Consider the following 22,016-nt stretch of genomic DNA (forward strand, 5'->3'; position numbering starts at 1 on the left):
TTCTAAATATGCTAAAATGATTTTAGTAACCTGACAAAAAAAACATAAATCTCAAAACTTCACTTTGTAAAGGCACATCTTATCCAAAACACCACAGGTTACATGTTTTTCACTAAGGCAGAAAATACAAATTTTTTTCCTAAAAATTAATATATAAAAATGTTTGCAATCTTGGAAATTAATATTTTTGTAAAATGAAAACTAAGCTTTTAATCCTTATCTTCATAAACTATAGGTTGTACCCCTTAAGATACATAAAATGCTTCTCTCAGTATTTCTGGATTCTTATTAAGAATCTAAGCACTATGGGCATGACCTTGAAATTAAACTTACGTTACATGACTAAAAACAGTTACAGGAAATAATTTCCTAAATTCTTCATGTTTTCACTGCGTGATTATTCATAAATACTTTTTCATGTTAAAAATAATTTAATTAAGGTTTTTTTTTCCTTATTAAGAGGTGGTTTGTGATCTTAGATATTATCTCCACATAAAGGAAATCCATATTCAGAAATTTTTACTTATGGAATTATTACTTCAATATTTCAAAGATCTATGATCTCTGGAGTGGGTAATTTTTTCCCTTACACAGATCCTGACTCCCCCACAAATACAGTACATGACCTTTAAGGGATGCTGAGGCAAAAAAAGTTATCAACTTGTGGGCAACCTGGTGACAAACCTCTTTGAATTTAACTGAGCTAGCCCCTAAACCAAAGACATACAGTCTATGACCAGACCCATAATCAGAGACTTTCTAGCTTGGTATTGAACCTACCAGAGCTGCTGCTGGCATAACCTACAAAAAGTCAAGGTAACCTCTACCTTTTGATAAGACATCAAATCAGAACTTCAGTGGAGGACACAATTATAATCAAGTATTTATTTAGCAGAAGGAGCTTCTTTCTTGTACAAATTTTAATGTTATACTGATGTTACTAAATCTGATAGAGACAGGGATAAATAAAAATTCATTTCACCCTAATTTAACTATATAATTGTCCTTTTTTTGGACAATAGTTAACCAAACTAAGTAGTATATATACTCTATGGATAAACCTCAGGCATAACACTTTTTGCTTTAAACATTAAAATTATTATGAGTTTTGGTGTTTATTCATCAAATCCATGAAATAAATTCTTCAATAAAAATATACCTGACCTTGGCCTCATCAGAAATCTTCATGCATGCTGAATACTCAAAAGTAGTAAAAATGTTAAATTCTTACAGATTTCAAAGAATTGGCCACATTTTCTTATTTCACTTTGAATATCTATTTATATCACAAACATTAATGCATAAAGCTCAACATAGGACCTCAAAGCTATTTTGCATGCCCATTAGGAAGTCAATAACGATGCAGCATAAACTGTATAAGTAATGAGTTCTTCACTAGAATACTAAGAAAAAAAAGCAGCATTCGTACCAGAAAATAAATTCAAATAGTTTATATTGTAATTTAAACTAAGTAACAACACTGATACATATAAATTCATGGAATGAGTATTCAAGAGTAAAAAGCATCAGGGAAGCTAGGTGGCACAGTGAATAGAGCACCAGCCCTAGAGTCAGGAGGACCTGAGTTCAAATTCTACCTCAGACACTTGACACAACTACTAGCCATGTGACTTTGGGCAAGTCACTTAACCCCAATTGCCCTCCAAAAAGCAAAAAAAGTAAAAAGCATCTAACTGGAAAAACAGCATTCTATTAATTTTGAAAAATATTTTTCTGTAAAGACTCAAAATCAATTAATATTCTTCTATTCAAGTCTCAGGAGGTAATCTGATTCAATTCAATAAGTATTTACTCGATATCTAGCCTAGTGTTGGGTACTTTGTGAAATACAAAATAAGTGTATGAGTAAAGGTCCCAACCATCATGGAACTGATAATCTCGTTGTTCAAACAGATTTAGTACAATTATAACAGTTAATATGATATTGTCCTATAGGGACATGATAAGTGGAAGGAGGAAAATCTCACTATAACAAAAAGCCACTGAGTCCTGTACCACAGAATTTTGGATGTGGAAAACGAACTGATTTGAAACACTCAGTCCTAATTATACAGACAGATTCAAATCTGACACTAAGAAGTGATCAACACAAGTTAGTGATTATATAAAATTTCATGTCACATCATTAAACAGAGGTAAAAGTTCTAATTTGGGCCAAAGAGTCTGTACACAGGTGACCAAAGGAACTCAATTTGATACCACCTCAATTCTGTTACCCTATATGTACCCAAATCAAGTACAGTCCTTTCTCCTGGTGTTTTGATTAGATAATTTATAAGTATATTTCTATTATGTAAATTAAATTTTTAAAAAAGACCACTGTTAGTACTTTTAAAAATCACATCTGTTGTCTCATTTTTTTTTCCCTTTAAGAGGTGGTTTGTGATCTTAGATATTATCTCCACATAAAGAAAACCATATTCAGAAATTTTTACTTGATTTTTGGTAAGGAAATTACCTCCACCAATGACATTTGTTCTGCAATTTACAGTCTTGGGAGATCTCTGAGGACCTAAGTGATTAGTCAATCAGACAGACAATGAGAGGCAGAACTTGCACCCAAGTCTTCACTTCACTATAACGTGCCCTTTAGCCACATGACCACACTACCTCTTGTGAACATTACACATCTCTAAATACACCCTCAGCATCTGACACTTTTTCTTGTCATTACCATTATAATTTCAAGATCTTAAAATTTTTATATTCACATTTTCCACTTCCTATTCTTGATGTTTTCACCATTTATTCATTCAAATATTTACTGACAGTGTAAGATATCATGTTAGTTGGGCATCACAACATCATGGACCTAGGACTAGAAAGTCATTTTACAGATGAGGAAACTTGAGGCCCAGGGAGATAAAGTGACTGCCAAAGTCATAGAGGTACTAAACTTCAGAGGTGAAATTTGAACCCAGGCCTCCAGACACCATAACTAATATGTTCTTTCCACTGTGCCATATTGTCATCCAGAAGATACAAAGAATAAAACAAGAGTCTCTGCCCTTAAGGAACTTATAACTTTTGGTTTTTTTTTTTTGAAACAAATAAACCAAAATTTTCATTCACATTTTTAAAAAGTATCCTGAAGAATGTTACCTCTATAATTTTGAAAAACTAAAACATATAAGGTACAGCAACAGCTAATGATATAAAACAAAGGAAACAACATGTTAGTTTCAAAAATGATTATAAATATGCAAAAGATTTTTTAAAATGCAGCTTACCTGTTGGCAACCAAAGTACAGTCAATTTCTGGTCTCTTTGTTTTAGGAATGGCATAAAGTGGGTATCTATCTCCATGACGAATTAACACATGAACAGATACTAGCTTGAAATAATAAGGTGCATGACCTACATATAAGAAATACATAATTTAACATTAGTTTTGCAAACAGTGTTAAGATATACTAGGTTTTATAGGAATGCTTCAATATAAAAAGGTGTTTCTTAAAAAACTGTCTACAAAGCAAAATTCTATCTATCAACATAAACCATTGATTTCCATGAAAAGGAAGGCTGAGTACTTGTATTCCTACTATCATTCCTCCCTGACCCTCCCATATCCAAGAATTTTAAACTTGTGACTCTTCAAAACAGCTCTAAAAAAAAGTACTTTGTTACAGCTATCGAATTTGTTACACAATATTGCAAAACGTACCTTCCGCACTACGTTCAATAATGCTTGGAATATTGCAGTAAATACGAGCTTCATGAATAGGATCCACCACAGGAGGTTCAGTCAATGGATCAGGCATTATTCTCTTGCGATTTTTACCATTCATCCCATTTCTGACTGGTGTTACTGGCGTTAGATGGACTAAAAAAAGTTTCAATATAATTAAATAATCATATGAGGTATAATTGTAATTCTGTAACAATCCTGTAATTTTATATAAATGTAATTCTGAATTTCATTATTTTAATTTTTTTCTGAATTAGCTTGCATTTAGTTCAGTGAATTACTCTTGAAGCCACTTCAGTGTCAATTTTTTCATTGGAAATCTTTTTCATAATTTTTTCAATGGAATCTTACATTTCACTGATATCTGATAGCCAAGGTTTGGGGGGCTTTTGGTTTGTTTTTTTTAGGTTGCTGTTTTGTTTTTAATCATGTATTATTAAACAATACCAGTCACAGAACTAACATATCTGAGAGTACTACTGATTCTAAGCCACAAAAATTAACCACCTAGACACAATTCACCCACCCAGCAGTAACATAATCCACAAGATTTAGGCACTCAACCTCATGTTCAACGGAAATCCTTTGCTGAAATAGATTTGGCTTAACAACAGGATATGCACAAAATCTCCTCTAGCCATCATTTTCTAACTTTTGGGCTAGATTCTAGAGATAATTAATTCCATTCCACAGAATACAACTGCAGAGTGTTTAAAAAACCACAGAACTAGACTACATTTTACTAATCTGCTAATAAGAACATAATATGGAGCATAAAAATAAAGTCTCATTTTAATCTAGATAGATTTAAATAAGAGAGATTATCTATAGCTTCTCCATATCAGCACTTCTATTACTTTATCACAGAAGGACATTAGGCTGTTCAACACAATTTTCTCTTTACTGAATCACTGTATTTGCTTTCAGGTACCTTGTACTTTTCTAAGCAATATTTTCCATTCAAGACCAATTCTTCACTACTAATGCCCAACAAAATAGGTACTGGATCATGCTCCATCCAGTCTGTAAGTCTGAACTAAAAGATAATACAATCATTTGTTTCAGTATCACCCCCAGTATTAAAATTAAAGAAAATGTCCAAAGTCAGTATGACTGAAGCTTCTAGCATGTTAAAGGGATCCTCTCTGGGGTATTCACAGAAAGAGACAGAAGAGTAACACAAGAAGAGAACAGGAGGAAGTGAAACAGTCTGGAGGTGATAGCCAAATCAATGGATCCACTTAAGCATCAAAGAAGCCCCAAATCAAAAGAATACTGAAGATAATCCGAAGTAACTAAGGTAGCTCTGCACCAATAATGACAATCAACGACACTATTTGTTGGAAGGATTGCCCTTAAAAAGTATGCTCTAGATCCACTGCTAAAAATGCTAATAACAATAATAATAGCAATAATAGTAACAGCAGCTAGCATTTATATAGCACCTTACAAATATCTCATTTGATCATCACAACAACCCTGGAAGGTAAGGTGCTCAGGTAAATTCAGAATTTCTAAGCTCAAGCAATCCACAGCCTCAGCCTCCCTCTATAGGAGGGATTACAACAGGCATGTGTCTACCATGCCTGCTAATGTTTTTTAAGGGATTCATGGTTACACATATAATCCTCCTTTTCTGTTCTCTTTCAATGTTCTCTTTTTTTGATGTTTGTTAAATTCAGAATAAAAAATAAAAATTTTAAAATGATAAATTAAAAAGAAGAGTCCTAGATTCAGTGATTAGTTTTGTGACTGTCAAATACTAGTCTACAAAAAAAAAAAAATCACCCACTCAGGAGGGCAAACAAAAAGTAAATGAGGAAAAATAAACTACTATCATTCACAGAATGAAGGTAATCATAACCAAATATGCTTGGAATTACGGTGCAAAAATTTCAAATATCTTACAATTTTGCTTTAAAAAAAAAAAGATTCTCCTTCCTCCCTAAATTCTTACTGCTTACCACATTCAGCCAGTCGCTCTCAGCAACCAAACTCAAATCTACTCATTGCTACTTCCTAAAGTTCAATGCTACCCTTCATTGGTCAAGTAAGCAGTATTCTCATTTCTTAGTTCCTTTGTTCTCCCCTACCATAATGCATTCTTCCTGTACACTTCTCTCATTTAAGGACCAAAGGACTTGCACAGAAGCAACGTGCCTCTACTGGCTCCAAACCATCAGTTGCTATTTATTAAAGCACTCACTCTATGCCAAGTACGGGGCCAAACTCTGGGCTACAAACAAAGAGGCAAATGGTGGTCCCTGCCCTCCAGAGCCTTATGATCTAATGGGAGAGACAATATGAAAATATATAGAAAGAAAGTTACATACAGAATAAATAGGAAATCATTAACAAGGGGAAGGCACTGTAATTAAGAGGGGCTGGGAAAGGTTTCCTATAGAATGCAGGATTTCAGTTGGGAAGGAAACCAGAAGGTTTAGTAGTTGGAACAGACACAGGAGAGCATTCCAGGCATAGGGGACAGTCACAGAAAATGCCCAGAGCCAAGAGATAAGAGTATCTTCCTCGTAGAAAAGTCAGGAGACCAGCGTCACTGGATCAGGAAGTAAGTAATGGGGAGTAAGGTATAAGAGTGGAAAGGTAGGAAAAGACTAGGTTATGAAGAGATCTGAATGCCAAACAGATCACTCTGTATTTGCTCCTGAAACAAAAGGGAGTCACTGGAGTGTACTAAGTATGGGCAAGGGACATGTGACATGACTGGACCTATGCTTAGGGAAAATCACTTTAATAGATGAATAGAGAAGATGGATTGGAATAGGCAGACACTTGAGGCAGGCAGACTCATCAGCAGCTACTGCAAAAATCAGGGCACAAGGTGGTGAGGGGCTGAACTTGGGTGGTGGCAGTGTCAGAGGAGAAAAGAAGGCTTATTGGAAAAATGTTGCAAAGGTGAAATTGACAGGCCTTGGCAACAGATTGGATTGGGGGGGGGGGGTTGGGAGGAGCAGCAGAGAGAGTGAGAAATCCAGGATGCCTAAAAGACTGGGAGGATGATATTGCCCTCTACAGAAAAAGGGAAGGTAGGAGTTCAGTTTGGGGCAATTAAGTTTAAGGTGTCTACTGGACATCCAATTTAAGGAATCTAAAAGGCAGCTGAAGATGCAAGACTGGAGATCAGCAGACAGATTGGGGTAGGATAGGTAGATTTGAGAATCATCAGCAAAGAGATTAAATCCATGGCAGCTGATGAGCTCACCAAATGAAACAGTATCTAGGGAGAAGAGAAGGGGTCCAGGACAGAACTCTGTAGGACACCTAAGGTTAGAAGGCATAATCTAGAAGAGGATGCAGCAAAGGAGACAAAGAAGGCAGTGTCATACAGGTAGGAAGTGAACCAGGAGAGAGTGGTATCCCAAAAACCTAGACAGGAGAGGATATCAAGGAGGAAAAAATGATCAACACTCTCAGAGGCTGCAGGGAGGTGAAGCAGACTGAAGACTGAAAAAAGACTCTTCAGGGGTGGTTAAGTGGCACTGAATACAGCACTGGCCCTGGAGTCAGGAGGACCTGAGTTCAAATCCGACCTCAAGACACAATACAAAAAAGTAGCCGTGTGACCTTGGGCAGAAAGAAGGAAAGAAAGAATTTTTTGAGTCTTATTCCTTATACACTAATATATCTTACATATCACAAACTCTGTGAGGGCCAATTCTTTCAAAACAATTAGAAATTATTGTCTATATATGGCAACCATCTATAAGTCTTAATATAAAAAAATAGGCTACTGTATTGGATGAAAATTGAAAATGTGACAAGTCATAACCAAACATGAAAGATATTTACTGAAACACAAAGTCCATGCAACAGGGCTCAGGAATTTTACTGAAGAGGATCCTATGACCCTCAATAAACCTATTTAACCTTCTTTTAGGTAAAAAGTTAAAATAAGCTTGATTATAATAGTGCCTTGTACACAATAGGCACCTAAAGTTATTCAGGTTCAACAGCAATCTATACAGTCACACACAGTTAATGATAAGAAAACTGACTAGTGACTGTCTTCCTTAACATTGTAAGACTGAACACAAAAACAAAAGATTAAGGCATGAAATTGGTAATCACCTACAAGTGAAAAACAGAAAGAAAAATAAAGCAATGATTCATGATGAATCTTAAGTCTCCAAGGTCTTTAACATATGTACAACTTTATTTTTAAATCCTCAATTCAATTTAAGCAATTACATTTTCAGGCAATAGTCAATTAAGCATGATATTTTCTCTTAATGACAAAAGGCATATACTTCTTACATACCCTTAATTTTGACTCTAACATCAGAAATCTGAGAATTCAACACGTATTTATTAAGAAGCTACTTAGCAGTACTGTGTTAGGCACTCGAGAAAATAAAAAGTTTTATAACATCCTGACTCATATGGCACAGAGTCTAGGAAGGGGCTAACCTACCAAAACAGACCACTATAATGTGCAAAATCACATGACAACTATAGTAAAGAGGTTTAAAAAAAGGCCTTTGTGAGATCTTAGAAAAAAATACTGATCCCAAAGGGTTCAGGGAAGACTTTAGATTTTAAAAGTGGCACTAAATAATGAAAAATAAAGGCAGAAATGCCAGCTATTTCAGAACTCAAAACATTAAAATAAAAAATATTTCTATTTGTTACTTCCATATTCAAAAAGTTAGTCAAAAAAAAAACAATGAGGCAAAATTCATATATCTTAAATAACATACTTAAAGACCAGTTCATACAAAAAGTCTATTTAATTAAACTTTCACCACCTACTTTCTTACACCACAATACTCAGTATTTTATATGTAAATAAATCTGATTTCCACATTATCGGTAGTAGAGGAACTTTATAAGTTTACATTGCAAAAAATGGAGCATATCTCATACCTCTTTGTACCTCTACACACCAAATAAATTGTAGATGATTAAAATATTTGTTCGCTAATGGATTTCAAGTGTCTTTATTAAAAGAAAAATACTACTGCAAAGAATTACTTCTTTTGTATTTTAAACAGCATCATGACTTACTCCTGTTTAAAATATCAGAAAAAGAAAACCATTAACACAGAAAAGAATATCATTTCAAAACACAAAAACAAATAAATATAACATCTTATCACAATATACTATTTCATAAGGCATTATCCTATGATGTTATACTTGATTATACAACTTAAATATATTCATGTTGTTAATTCACTATCTACAAATTAGACAAAGAAAGTCATAATGTGAAATTCATTTAACAAGTAGCAAGCCTAAAGAATTTAGGTCATACAGAGAACATGCTTAATTGAACTTTCACCACCTAGTTTCTTATGCCATAACCCTCAATATTACCTAAGAAGATAAACCTAATTTCCAAAATAATGGGAGAAATGCAAAAACAATAGTTTCCATAAAAGTTTACCTAAGAGCAGAAATGAAGTAAAAATATTCATGTCTTAATTTCTGATGCTTCTGTATCACCAGTATATCCTTGTACACAGGATAATTCACTCTGCAAAATGTGCCTATAAAAGTATGCCTTAAAATTGACTGTCCTAAAACAGAAGGTACTTTCAGTGGAGTTATATAAGCAAACCAAGCAAGCCAATTCAATGACGTGGAAACCAACTCATGAAACAGAAATGAAGCAGATAGAATGAACCCTTATTCTAACTTCTACCCTTTAGTACCTGTCAACTTTTCAAAATAAAAACTAGAGTTGACTCTAAATAAGAGTTCACTTCTCCAAGTAAAGACTGGAAAATTTCTGAATAAAAAGTTATAAACAAATTACTGACTCACCACAAACATTTTAAAGTATTACACTTTTAAATTCATGAACCAACTACAGATCTATTACTTTTTTAAAAAAGATAAAATTATATTTTCAATAATTTTACTATCAACAATAAGATTTCTTAAGCATCCATTATAAGCCTGGGGTTAAACAAAGAAACTTGATCACCTAGTCATTTCATTCCAAACTGACTTCTCCCAAACTACACTAAATTCCCAGGTATATTCACAATCGCACGGTGCTCTCTTTCCTATAATTCAATGAATCCTTCTCTAGACTGATTATAAGGATGACACCTGTCCATTAAAAGTTCCTCATTTATATGTGCAATTCCAACAGTCTGGGTTACCCAATTGAATTGCATTGTTAAGGGGCAAATAACAATAAGATTCAAGACTAAGTGTAGAATTCTTTGTCCACAACCAAAACACAGTCACAGATCCAGAAACAGATAAAATGGAAAAGGGATGAGGGTCAATCAGAGAGAATTCCTAGTAGGCCTCTGAAAGCAGAGTAAAGAAATCACAATTAACCAAAAAAAAAATCTGGGAATGGGGAGGAAGAAAAATATACAAATGCAGAGGAAACAAACTAAAAAATACATATTCACTCACTTTTGATTTTCACATTATAAACACAACAAAGAGCTCAGATTTACCACACTTCATTCACTAAGGAAATAAACAATGAATACCTTAATCATTTCCTATATACTGGGATCCTCTGGAATTCAGAGGCAAATAAAAAGGGGGGGGGGGGTAGGGGGTGCCCTAAATGACATACTTACAGAATTGTAGACTGATACTCAAAAAGGCTAGTAAAGCAGCCAAGACCAGCAGCAACAAAAAACGATTTCGGAAAAGCATTATTATTTGTTCTACTTTTTCTTCATGGTTTCACCTCAAACTGGATATAGGCCCTAGAATAAAAGAGGCAATAAACATTTGTTGAAAGGCTGGAAAACTAAATATGTCAACTGAAAAAAATTCAATTACTCTTTGCCATGGCAAACAAGAGCTAATCCCTGACTACAAAAAAAAAAAAAATTATTGTTCTTATTTGCTCCATTCAGAAAAACTTTGAAAATAAATAATAATGCAGTAATCCTACATTTATCTGGCACACTGAGAAGAAAGCACTTTACACAAGTCATTTTTTCCAGATAATGAAACTTTCCTTTTTTTAACCTTCCAACTTTAAAAAAAAAAATCTTTAACCCCTCTTATAGAAATCTTAACTTTTTCTACATTTCCCTGCCTCCATAAACAAAGAAATAAATTCTAAACTGCTATAAGCAACTTAATAGTATATTGTTTTTCCTATTTTGTGTCCCCAGCACCTATCAAGTATTAAGCACCTAAAAAAAAAGGCTGTATTCACACATTTTAACCTTTCTTTGATGAAATAGGCTTATTATGATGAAAGCATTCTGCTTCTGGGCAACTGTGTGATTTTGGGTAAATCAATCACATTTAGCCTCAGTTTCCTCTTCTTCGTCCATAAAATAAGGAGAATGAACTTAATATCTTCTAAGGTCTCTTCCAAGATTCTCGGACTCTATCTATACTGATGTCATACAGTGAAGTCTTCATGGGGTACCTTAAGTGTATATACACTTAAGTATATTATTTATACACTTAAGTATATATAAGGCTGTTTGTTCTACACTAAACTGTCACAGAAAGCCAGACAGTGGGTCAGTCAATAAACATTTATTAAACCCTTTCTGGATGCCAAGCAAAGTGCTAAGTGCTCCTTATAAACAAATTCAGGAAAAGATAGTCCTGACCCTAAAGGAGCTTATAATTTAATGGGAGAAGACAGCACACCCAAGAAATCTGAATAGGAAAGAGGAACAGGAGAGGGAAGGAGTGAGGAAAAGTCCCTGGATCAGGGGTGTGGTGGAGAAATCAAAGAAATCTGAAATGACTGCAGTCAGAGAAGTTAAAAGAAATCCAAAATAAGCGCATTCAGATGGGAAATGACATGTTTAAGGAGACTTCTTTTCCAGTTCTTTTGTCTGCTTTTTAGAATGTTTCTATAGCATCCCATTACTAAGTCTCTCAAGGGTCACTTCTACTGGTTCAATTCAATTCAATTTAACAAATACTTATTAAGTACCATCAGTGAAAAGTATTATGTCAGATGCTGGATGGCATAAAAACAAAGAAAATAGTTCCTCCCCTGAAAGAGTTTATTCTTATGGTTGGTAACAAGTACACTCAGCCTACCTGTATGCAGTGAACTCTCCTCTCTTCAACTATTTCTGCTTTTACAAGATTTGAAAAATTAGATAGCTAGGCTAGTTATAACTGTATTAACAGTAAAAACAAGTGAGGCCATGAGGGATCCTCCTCTAAGTAAAATGCAAGATCTTTAGAGAATGAATTCTGTAACATCTATGTCATTACTACCAAAAGGTCTTTTTTTTTTTTTTATTTTGGCACACTTGCTTGTTTATAAGCCATATTCTGGACGGCAGAAGGCAGACCGGTACAGTGTTATTTTATAATTCTGTGAAAAAACCTCACTATTTTACATATGATAAAAATTAGGATAACAGGATCACAAATTTAGAGCTGGAGGGGAACTCAGGGGTCACCTAGTCCAAACCTTCCTTTGGCAAATGAGAAACTAGAGGCCTAAAGAGGTTAAGCCATCTATTCAAGAGCCTATGGATATGAAGTGGCAGTGCTGGGATTGAAACCTGAGCTCTTTGCCTCCGGTATTTTTTCTGTTACACCACATGTCATCTTTTTCTGTAGCACTCAGAACTTAATAGAATAGTCCAGATGTAGTTTGTCCAGCGCTGTAGAGTAAGTATACTTCTTTTTCACTGAAGACTTTTGCCACTTCATGTGTACTGTGATGCACATTAAATTTCAAGTCAAACAAAAATCTGGGTCTTTTTTACATGAACCACTAAACCACCTCTCCCCCAATTCATACCCATGAAGTTGACTTTTTTTTTTTTACATTTGTTTTTGAAACTTTGATTTCCAGATTCTTTCCCTTCTTCCCTCCTCACCCATCCCCACTGGGAAGATAATTCAATATAGATTGTACATGTGTAGTTACTCAAAATATTTCCATAGTAGTTATATTGTGAAAGACTAACTGTATTTCCCTCCATCCTATCCTGCCCCTCACTTATTCTATTTTCTCCTTAGACCCTATCCCTTTTCAAAAGTATTTCCTTCTAACTACCCTTTCCCCCAATCTGCCCTCCCTTCTATCATCCCCCCTCTTATCCCCTTCCCCTCTATTTTCCTGTAGTGTAAGATACCCAATTGAGTGTGTATGTTATTCCCTCCTTAAGCCAAATTCAATACGAGCAAGGTTGACCCATTCCTTTCACCTCCCTGCTCTTCCCCTCCATTGTAACAGCTTTCTCTTGCCTCTTTTATATGAGATAATTTACCCTATTCTATCTCTCCCTTTCTCCTCTCTCACCTCTTAATTTTATTTTTTTAGATATCATCCCTTCCTATTCAACTCATCCTGTGCCCTCTGTCTATGAATACATGTACACACATATGCACAAATTCACATATATATTTATACACATATATACCTTCCTATACATACATACATATATATGTAGGCATACATATATATACATATACCCTTCAACTATCCTCATACTGAGAAAAGTCTCATGAGTTACAGTTATCATTTTTCCATGTAGGAATGTAAATAGTTCCACTTTAATAAATTCCTAATGATTTCTTTTTCCTGTTTACCTTCTCATGCTTCTCTTGCTTCTTGTATGTGAAAGTCAAATTTTCTGTTCAGCTCTGGTTTTTTCATCAAGAATGTTTTAAAATCCTCTATTTCATTGAATGACCATATTTTCCCCTGAAGCATTATACTTAGTTTTGCTGGGTAGGTGATTCTTGGTTTTAGTCCTAGCTCCTCTGACCTCCGGAATATCATATTCCAAGCCCTTCAATCCCTTAAGGTAGAAGCTGCTAGATCTTGTGTTATCCTGATTATGTTTCCACAATAAGAATGAAAAGAATGAAAAGAGCTTTGTCCCAAATTGCTGGGGTTTTTGCAACTGCTGGAGCTATTGAATGGATGCCCTCTCTACAGCCCCCACAAGCTCTGGCACACTGGCTGCACATTCTAGGACCACCACCTAAGACTGCAACCCAGATCCAGGCAGGTCAAAGCAAGAATATTCAATTACTGTCTGAATGGTTGCTTGGTCTCCCTACCATCTGCACAGCAGCTCTGGAAGCAGCCAGGTGGGAGCAGCTGCAGCCGCCACTTCTCGCCCTGGGGGCAGGGGCCAGACCGCACTCTTCCTTCACCCTTCCAACAATGTTCCCCACTGACCCTTTATTTTCTCTTTGGCATTTATGTGTTGAGAAGTCTGGAAACCACCACAGCTGCCAGTGATTCACTCTCCTAAAGTCTGCTCTAGCTGGTCTGGGCCACCCTGGAGCCAGAACCACAGCTCACAGGGGGCTGTGCTTGGCTTCCAGCGTGCTGTGATAGACTTTTCCTTCAGCCTGCCAGGCTGCCTTCAGCAATTTGTTTCTCTCCGTCACTCTTTGGGTTCTGTAGCTTTAAAATTTGTTTAGAGTCATTTTTTTTTACACGTATTGGAAGCGGTTGGAGCCAGAGCCCACGCCAAGTTTGTGCTTTTACTCCACCATCTTGGCTCCACCTCCGAAGTTGACTTTTTAATCTAAATAATAGAGTTTACATTTCACCCTATGTGATTTTATCTCTTAGTTTCAGTTGTCATCCAACAGTTCAATAATTCTTCTTAGTTTTATGTAAATTTAATAAGCATATAAAATTGATTTAAAGTTGAATAAAACTTAAAACTGAGTCTAGAATACCTTAAATCCCTTTAGTACATTCTTCTTTTATAAGTATAGTATATCCATTAATACATCCATTTTTATTTTCCTTTTATATAAAACTGGGCAATAAAGTAATTAAAAGTGATTTCAACTAATTTTATTTCTTTGGGGATTGTTTTTATGAACCAAATAGGCTTAATCATTACAGAAAATTAATAAGTTAGCAATTACAGAAAACTACCCCCACTTCTTTTTAGAAAGAGTTCTTAACATAATTATTCAAGTTAACAACAAAGCTACTTTCTTAATACCTAACTGTGACTAAGACGAGGTTGAAAGTGTTTGATGTCCTCTGACTATTTATATAGGATATAAATGTCTCACTGACACCACATTTGGAAACTAGATGGAACATGAATCCTTGCCTTGAATGCTAAGTGATTCACTGGTAGGAAGATGGATGACTAAAATGAAGAGTTTTGTAAAGCAGAGTATATCCTTGGATCTGGGCTTGAAAGAAGAAGAAATGGAGAGGACAGAGGAACTACAGATTCCCTGGAGACAGAACTACCCAAGAAACAAGTTCTTGGACCAAGGCTTCAGGAGATAAAAGAAAGAAGTCCTAGGGAAGAACCAAGAAGGAGTCAGAAGCATCATGAAAAACAGTCATAACGTTGGGGCGGCTAAGTGGCACAGTGAATAGAGCACTGGCCCTGGAGTCAGGAGGACCTGCGTTCAAATCCGGCCTCAGACACTTTACACAAAAACTAGCCATGTAACCTTTGGCAAGTCACTTAACTCCAATTGCCCCCCCAAAAGCAAAAAAATAACCAAACAGTCATAACATGAAGGAGTATGCTGGCTAGACTTGTACTGGTATACAGTGAGAAAGTATTTGATTCTTTATGGACTCCCAGTTCTTTCCCCTTTAGAGGCAGCTTCAATCTTAAACTATTTGAAGTCTGGATGACTATATTTCTAGGAGAAGAGAAGAGAGAGAGTTTCACTAAAGATGGACAGAGAGCTGTCTTGATGCTTATGACCTTGGGTAAAAGTACCTTGTGCTTTGGGCTTTTGGTCATATAAAAGTAAAGTCTCCCCTGTATTCTCATTGTTAGTCTAAGGGCTTGGGGCTGACGTGAGAGCTGAGGGCCTTTTCACCTTTTCTTAGAGATTTAGACATGAGTCATATACTCTGATGTTCCCAGACAAGTTGACAGATAAAGACAAAATGGGCCAAATTCTGATGTTCTCAGGGAAAACCTGGATGGGGATGCAAACTAAAGAAAGCAATTTATGTGAAGTACGAAGACTGAAAATAGTCCATTTAAATCCAGAACTGAAGTTCTAGGTCTTGAGTTAAACTAGAATATTCAGAACCTCAACCTTAATTTATCATTTTCTTATAGAAATAAACCAGATGAGCCACTTCATAACCTCTACCTAACAAGTGATCCTGAATGGAATGTGGTTATAAAGGAATGAGATTGCTCTTTCAAACATACCCGAACTTAGCCCATGTGTTTGCTCCTTCAGAAACTTACAAGACTAAAAACTTATTCCAACAATGGTGCCATTTTCAAAACATTTTTGGAATTCCTATTTTGAAATTACCTTCACAGGCCATTTTCCAGATCTACATTAAGAAAACTGGTCTCATTTTATAGTTACACCACCATGACCAAAATGAAAAAGAAAGGAGACTGTACACGAGCCCTCCTTATAATCAGGTCCATTCTGCTTCATGTTAGTTTATCTTTTCAAAGTCCAAGAGAAAGCACAGGTATTTATTATGGGAATTGCAATACAAGATGCTAAATAACTATAGTAAAGGAAAAATATGGCAAATGGTATGTTCAGTCCTGTCAAACACTTCATGATCCCATTTGAGGTTTTCCTGGAATAGGTACTAGAGCGGTTTGCCGTTTCCTTTTCCAACTCATTTTACAGATGAGGAAACTAAGGCAAACAGGGTTAAGTAATTTGCCCAAGATCATACAGCTAATGTCTGGGGCTATATTCAAACTCAGGTCTTCCAGACTCCAGGCCCAGTGCTCTATCCACTGAGCCAGCTAGCTTCTTACATTTTACTCCCCTCCATTTACTCTCCAATCCAGATGCTGGCTGTCTTGCTACTCCTCACACAGGACACTGTACCACTTTGCTGGCAGTAAATCAAAATGTTATTTCTCATCTCTGCCTCGCTGCTTTAGCTTTCTTCAAGACTTGGCTCAAATCCCACCTTCTACAAGAATCTTTTCCTGGTCCCACTAACCTCCACTGCTACTTTTCCTCTGAAATTATTTATAATTTACCATCTAAATATATTATGTGTATATAGTTGTTTGCAAGTTGTCTCCCTAATTAGAATATGAACTCCTTAAAGGCAGTGGTTATTTTTACCTCTTTGGTAGCCCAATGGCATAGTAATAGCTTAGTAAAGCTGAATTGAAAAAATAATATCAGGTATTCAAATTTTTATTTCTCATTATCACACATAGTGATATATATATATATGTGTGTGTGTGTACATACTTATATAACATATCTATTATATACATTTATTATATATATAATATATAGTAAGAGTTTAAGAAATGCTTGCTGACATGACATCTGGGAAAGATCAAAGAATGCTAAGCAGATAATATGGTCTTTCTGTAATGCCCAATATGGACAATCAAGACCCACTAATTCAAATCTGGAAATATCATGATTGATGCTATGGTTTAGGGAAATTAATCTGGCAGCAGACTAATCTAGACTGAGAAAGAGGTGGCTATTGCAACAATAAAGAAAGGTGTTGATCTGAATTAGGGGGGTGATTGTAGGAACAGTAAAAAGGATGTCATACGTATTGTAAACAGGGTGGCACAGATGAAAAAGTACTGGGCGTGGAATTCAACTTAGATTCAACTACCCTCTATGATACTGTACATATGGCCCCAGACAATTCACTCACCTACTGAGTCAACCTATCTCAAAGGGTCACAAGAAAAAGACTTTACAAACCTAAAGTTCTGTATAAATATAGGTTATTAGTGTTGTAGAATATACAGAACAGAACAAATTATTGCATTTAGTGGGAGGGAGGAATCAAAGGTGATTGCAAAGTTTTGTGGCTGGTCAGTTTAACTGAACTAGAAAAGAGAAAGAAGTGGTTTGAAAAAGATTAATTTTAGTTTATAATTTCTCAAATTTGTATTATTATCTTAAAAAAAAAACACTCTTAGAGACACGTGCTATTCCTATTTTACTCTCTGGAATGTCAGGAGGGTCTATAACTCTAAGTCCAGTCTTTCTCTAAATAATGTTGGTCAATTCTCTCCAAGCTGTTGCAACCGAATGAGCTGTTCCATTTCCACATACTGAAGAGTTGCTGTTCTCCTTCACTCCTCTGGCTGCCTTTCAGGTTGTGACAGTATACCTAAGTTACTTCAGTATATTAAACTAGCACTACAATTACTAGTTTCCTCTACAGCAGCAATGCAGGGGGCTGACTCAGCCTCTTTTTTCACTATTTTTTTTTTCCAGTTTTTGTCCTAGAATATTCTCCCTTCCTCTGCACAGGAAACATACGGAAACAATCATCACCAGGCTCTCAGCCTACTTAAATTGCTGGGTTCTTTGTCAATCATTCAGGTTTTCACTGGAATTTATAAGTACAACTAATCCTACTGATCAGCTGCAAATAATTTGGACTCTCAGCACTCCAAGTGGAGTTAAATATTTTTCTACAATGTATAAAAACTACCTCTATAAATCAGTTTTTATGTTTCCATTTCTGTCATTATTCCCTCAAAAGAAGCCCCTAGTTTCATATCCCCAGAGTAATCTGCTCCTTCCAAAAAGCAAGTCAAACCCATTCTAAGTATGCCCTATAATCTGTAAACAAGTTTCCTAGCTTCACATTAAAACAAATAATACACAATATACTTCTAATACACAAACTTTTAAAAAAAGGAAATCATAATCATTTATTAGTGATCTAACCATCACTGGTTTTGGAACAAGAATAAGCATTTATTTATTTATCTTAAAGATAAATCACTAAGAATTCCCAGATATCAATCAATGAATCAAAAAAAAGTACTATTAAAAATCTACTACAGACCAGGCAATATATCATGCAATGGAAATACAAAGACAAAACTAAAATAGTCCCTGCCCTCAAGGAGTTTACATTCTAGCAAGGACAAAAACATGTGTATCCAAAATAGATACAAGGCAATTTGAGGAAGAGGGAAACAGGAAAAGGCCTCTTGAAGAAGCTCTCAAGCTGAGCCTTGAGGGAAATTAGGAATTCTAAAATGTGAAAGTGAGGAGAGATTATCTTCCAGGCACAGGGAATAGTCAATGCACAGGCATGAATGAAGATGGGAGATGGAGTATCTCATATGAGGGACAGTAAGAACAGTATGGCTAAACCATCATGTCTCAAAAGAAGTAATGTGAAATAAATCAGGAAAGGTAAATTGGGGCTAGGTTGTCTATAGTTTTAAATACTAAACAGAGGAGTTTATATTTGAGCCTACAAGTGACCGGGAGCCACTGGAGTTTATTTATTAGGAGAGTGACAGACCTGAACTTCAGGAAAATCATTTTGGCAGCTGTGTGGAAGATGGATTGAGGTGCAGAGACTTGAATCAGGGAGACAAATTAGGTGGCCACTGCAGGAGTCCAGATGAGAAGTGATGAGGGACCAAACTAAGGTGGTGGTTCTGTGAGAAGAAAGAAGGGGATACATGATCTTTTTGAGAGAGATGCTGTGAAGGCAGAAATGGCAAGATGTGGGAAGTGAGTGGTCATGTAGGGTGAGAGTAAGGAGTCAAGGATCACACCAAAACTGTAAGCACGGGGACTGAAATCATGACCTTTAGCATATTTCACTCAATGTTTCATACAACAATGAAGAAGAAGCGTGGTAATGAATGATCAGGGTATACCATTTTAAAAAAATCTGATTAAAATACTTGAAAATATGGTAATTGAGAATTTTCATTTTAAAATATTTAATAAACACCTATCATGTCTAAGCTGATTTCATGTGGTCAATTGTTTTGAATATTTATTTTTATTATTTTGAAAAACAAAAAAGTATAGTGGATAGAAAGTTCTATCCTTTAGTCATAAAGATACAGGCTCAAGTCCCACCTGTGATATACAAGGGCTGTGTGACCCTGGGCAACTACTACTGCCCCAAGCAACTCTCCAAGACTATAAACTGCAGAAGTGTTGATTTGCACTGGAGTCTTCTCTTTACCAGAGAAATCACAGTTCCACATAAACGCACACAAGTTAACAACCTGAAGATCTGATAGTATTGCTTTTTTCAGTTCAGCTTATTTGCATTCAGCTCCAGAGCCATGGCAACAACGAACCCAACAAATGAAGGACAAAACATTTCAGCTAGCTAATAGGGAACTAAAAATCTATTATGAAATAAATTAGAAAAAGTCAAAATTCAGAAATCTTTTTTAAGTATTCTCTACAATTAATTTTCAATTCCAAATCCAAAGACTTAGCACATTTACCTTTTTAAGCTGTAAATTACATGTCTAGACAGACTCCGGTTTCCAAACATATGACACCATAGCTGACCTGCCAGGGCTGGGCTTACTCACTTATTTCCTGGTTCCTTACTGTCGTCAACTCTCCTGATGGCCTTCATTCTTCCTCATGGTGCCTAGCAGAGTAAGCACTTAATACATGTTTACTGACTGACTGTCATTCATTGCCTTCAAGGAAGAATGGAAATTTTTTGCTCTCCTAGTCTTCTGCCTAAAAATGACAAGGAAACTCTGCTATTCTAACAGTTGTACAAGTTAGTACTACCAGGAAAAAGAAAATAGTTTAAAATAACAAAAGGGGAAGAAAATGTAAAGGTCCCAAGTTAAACCTAGTCCTAACACAAATATACAGGAGCCTTCCATCTTCTTAGTCACCTCTTTCTTGTCTAACTCCTTTCTTTAATGTTCCATCTAAGAATTCAGTCAGAAATATCAGAAATAGATGCTAGATCAAGTTCTAGGGCAGTCCAGGCAGGTAGTCTAAACAAGGTAGTTTAACAACTACTTTTGGAATCCACTTCCTCCTGGTGTAAGGACCCCTGCTTTGTGGCACAATCATTTCTTTCTATGGGCCTTACAGCATCTTCACCTGGGTTTTAAGCCTTCAGCCACCTCCTTGCCCCTCAGTTTCATTGGCTATGGAGTCTGTTCAAATAATGTCCCTGCCTAATACCTCCTGGATCTATATGACTCTAAACCTCCTACATAAATATAGAACCTTCTTCTAAAGCTCTCAATGACTCAGGTAGTTGGAAATTCTCTCCTACCATATCCTCTGTGCTGGTTACTTTAACTGAAGAAAATTTGCTAGCCAATTGTTATGGATAATTTTGTGCTCTGTAGTTAAGTTAGTTTCTCCAACAGCTATCCTAAACTAGCATACCTGGTTCCCCTCCTCTCTGAATCCCATGTGGTCCTGGATCATGTGGCTTATTAAGTTACCCCAAAGATCCTTCCTTTCCCTCATGTCTTTATTGACTTCTGAAATGGTTCTACCCAGACTAATCTGTCCTATAAGCAATTGGAAATGCAAGTCAGAGTTTCAGAGACAGGACAGTGGACAGGGCTGCAGTTACAGATTTGGAAATCATCCATACAGAAATGACAAAAAAAAAATGCTGTAAGACGCCATCTAAAATATTATGTTCAGTCTGAAGCCTTGAGTTCATATCATATGAGGATTGATTGAAGGAATTGGGCATGATTAGCTTGGAAAAAGAAGACTTGAGGTGGGGAGAGGACTAATTTGCTAATAAAACAGGTGCTCCAAAGCAGGAGTGGAGAAGGCAAGAAACACATGGTAGATATTTTCAAATATTTGTCATTTTCAAAGAGGAAAAGATAGGCAGAAGATGCAAAGAGGAGAATTTAGGGATAGTGTCCGGAAAAATTTCCTTACAATTAAGAGTCCTCCCAAAATGGAATGGTTTTCTTCAAGAGATGGTGGTTTCCATCTCTTTGAAGTTCTTCAAGCAGAGGCTGGATGACTACTTGTCAGATACACTCTAATCAGGATTCCTTTCAAGTACAAGTTGGGGTAGATGGTTGCTGAGTTTCCTTCCAACTCTCAAATTCTGTGATTTTGAGATTCTGGGGACAGTGTTTTATTATAAAGGTTATCAATAGGAATCCTGAAATCTCTGAGGATGATGGCAGGGAATTAGGTGAAGAAAACCAGGAATGTAATCCTAACTAATATTAAAGAAGTTCGGATAGTGACCCAGAGGTGCCCTGTTGAGATGTAACCTCCTTGAGAAGAGGGATTGTTTGGTTTATTGTAATTGTATCCCAAGCTCTTATCACTGTAGTGTCTAGCAAACAATAAAGGCTTAATAAATGCTTGTTGCCTGACCACAACAAGGATGAGGTGAGAGGCTGTTATATTATTGCCAAAACTTCAAAGGAGAAAAGTTATTCTCAAAAAAATGCAAGGTCCTTGAAAGCACGGATTGTTTCCATTTTGTCTTTGTATCCCCAGCACTACTGCTTGTTAATTAACTAATTATTGGGGCATCTAGGTGGCGCAGTGAATAGAGTGCCGGCCCTGGAGTCAGGAGGATTTGGGTTCGGATCCAGCCTCAGACACTTAACACACACACACACACACACACACACACACACACACACACACACACACA

The 22,016-nt window shown here is 36.1% G+C and overlaps 1 protein-coding gene across 4 annotated transcripts in view; it reads right to left on the minus strand.

Annotated features, from left to right (window-relative positions):
• The window catches only part of PXYLP1 (2-phosphoxylose phosphatase 1), a 55,974-nt gene that overhangs the window by 6,634 nt on the left and 27,324 nt on the right, over positions 1 to 22,016 (minus strand). For 2 of the 4 annotated variants that reach the window (XM_069063367.1, XM_069063369.1), the window contains 4 exons: positions 18,891 to 19,029; positions 10,279 to 10,410; positions 3,686 to 3,844; positions 3,252 to 3,378 (listed from right to left, as the gene is read on the minus strand). In XM_069063367.1, coding sequence (XP_068919468.1) covers positions 3,252 to 3,378; positions 3,686 to 3,844; positions 10,279 to 10,357 — 365 coding nt within the window. In that variant the 5' untranslated portion in view covers positions 10,358 to 10,410; positions 18,891 to 19,029. The remainder of the gene's footprint in view (positions 1 to 3,251; positions 3,379 to 3,685; positions 3,845 to 10,278; positions 10,411 to 18,890; positions 19,030 to 22,016) is intronic. The other 2 variants (XM_069063368.1, XM_069063370.1) reach the window with 1 other exon arrangement.

This window comes from Petaurus breviceps, unplaced genomic scaffold (genome assembly GCF_028583685.1).
Source record: "Petaurus breviceps papuanus isolate PSGF00001 unplaced genomic scaffold, PetGlider_PUasm1.0 90556, whole genome shotgun sequence".
NCBI classification, from domain to species: domain Eukaryota; kingdom Metazoa; phylum Chordata; class Mammalia; order Diprotodontia; family Petauridae; genus Petaurus; species Petaurus breviceps.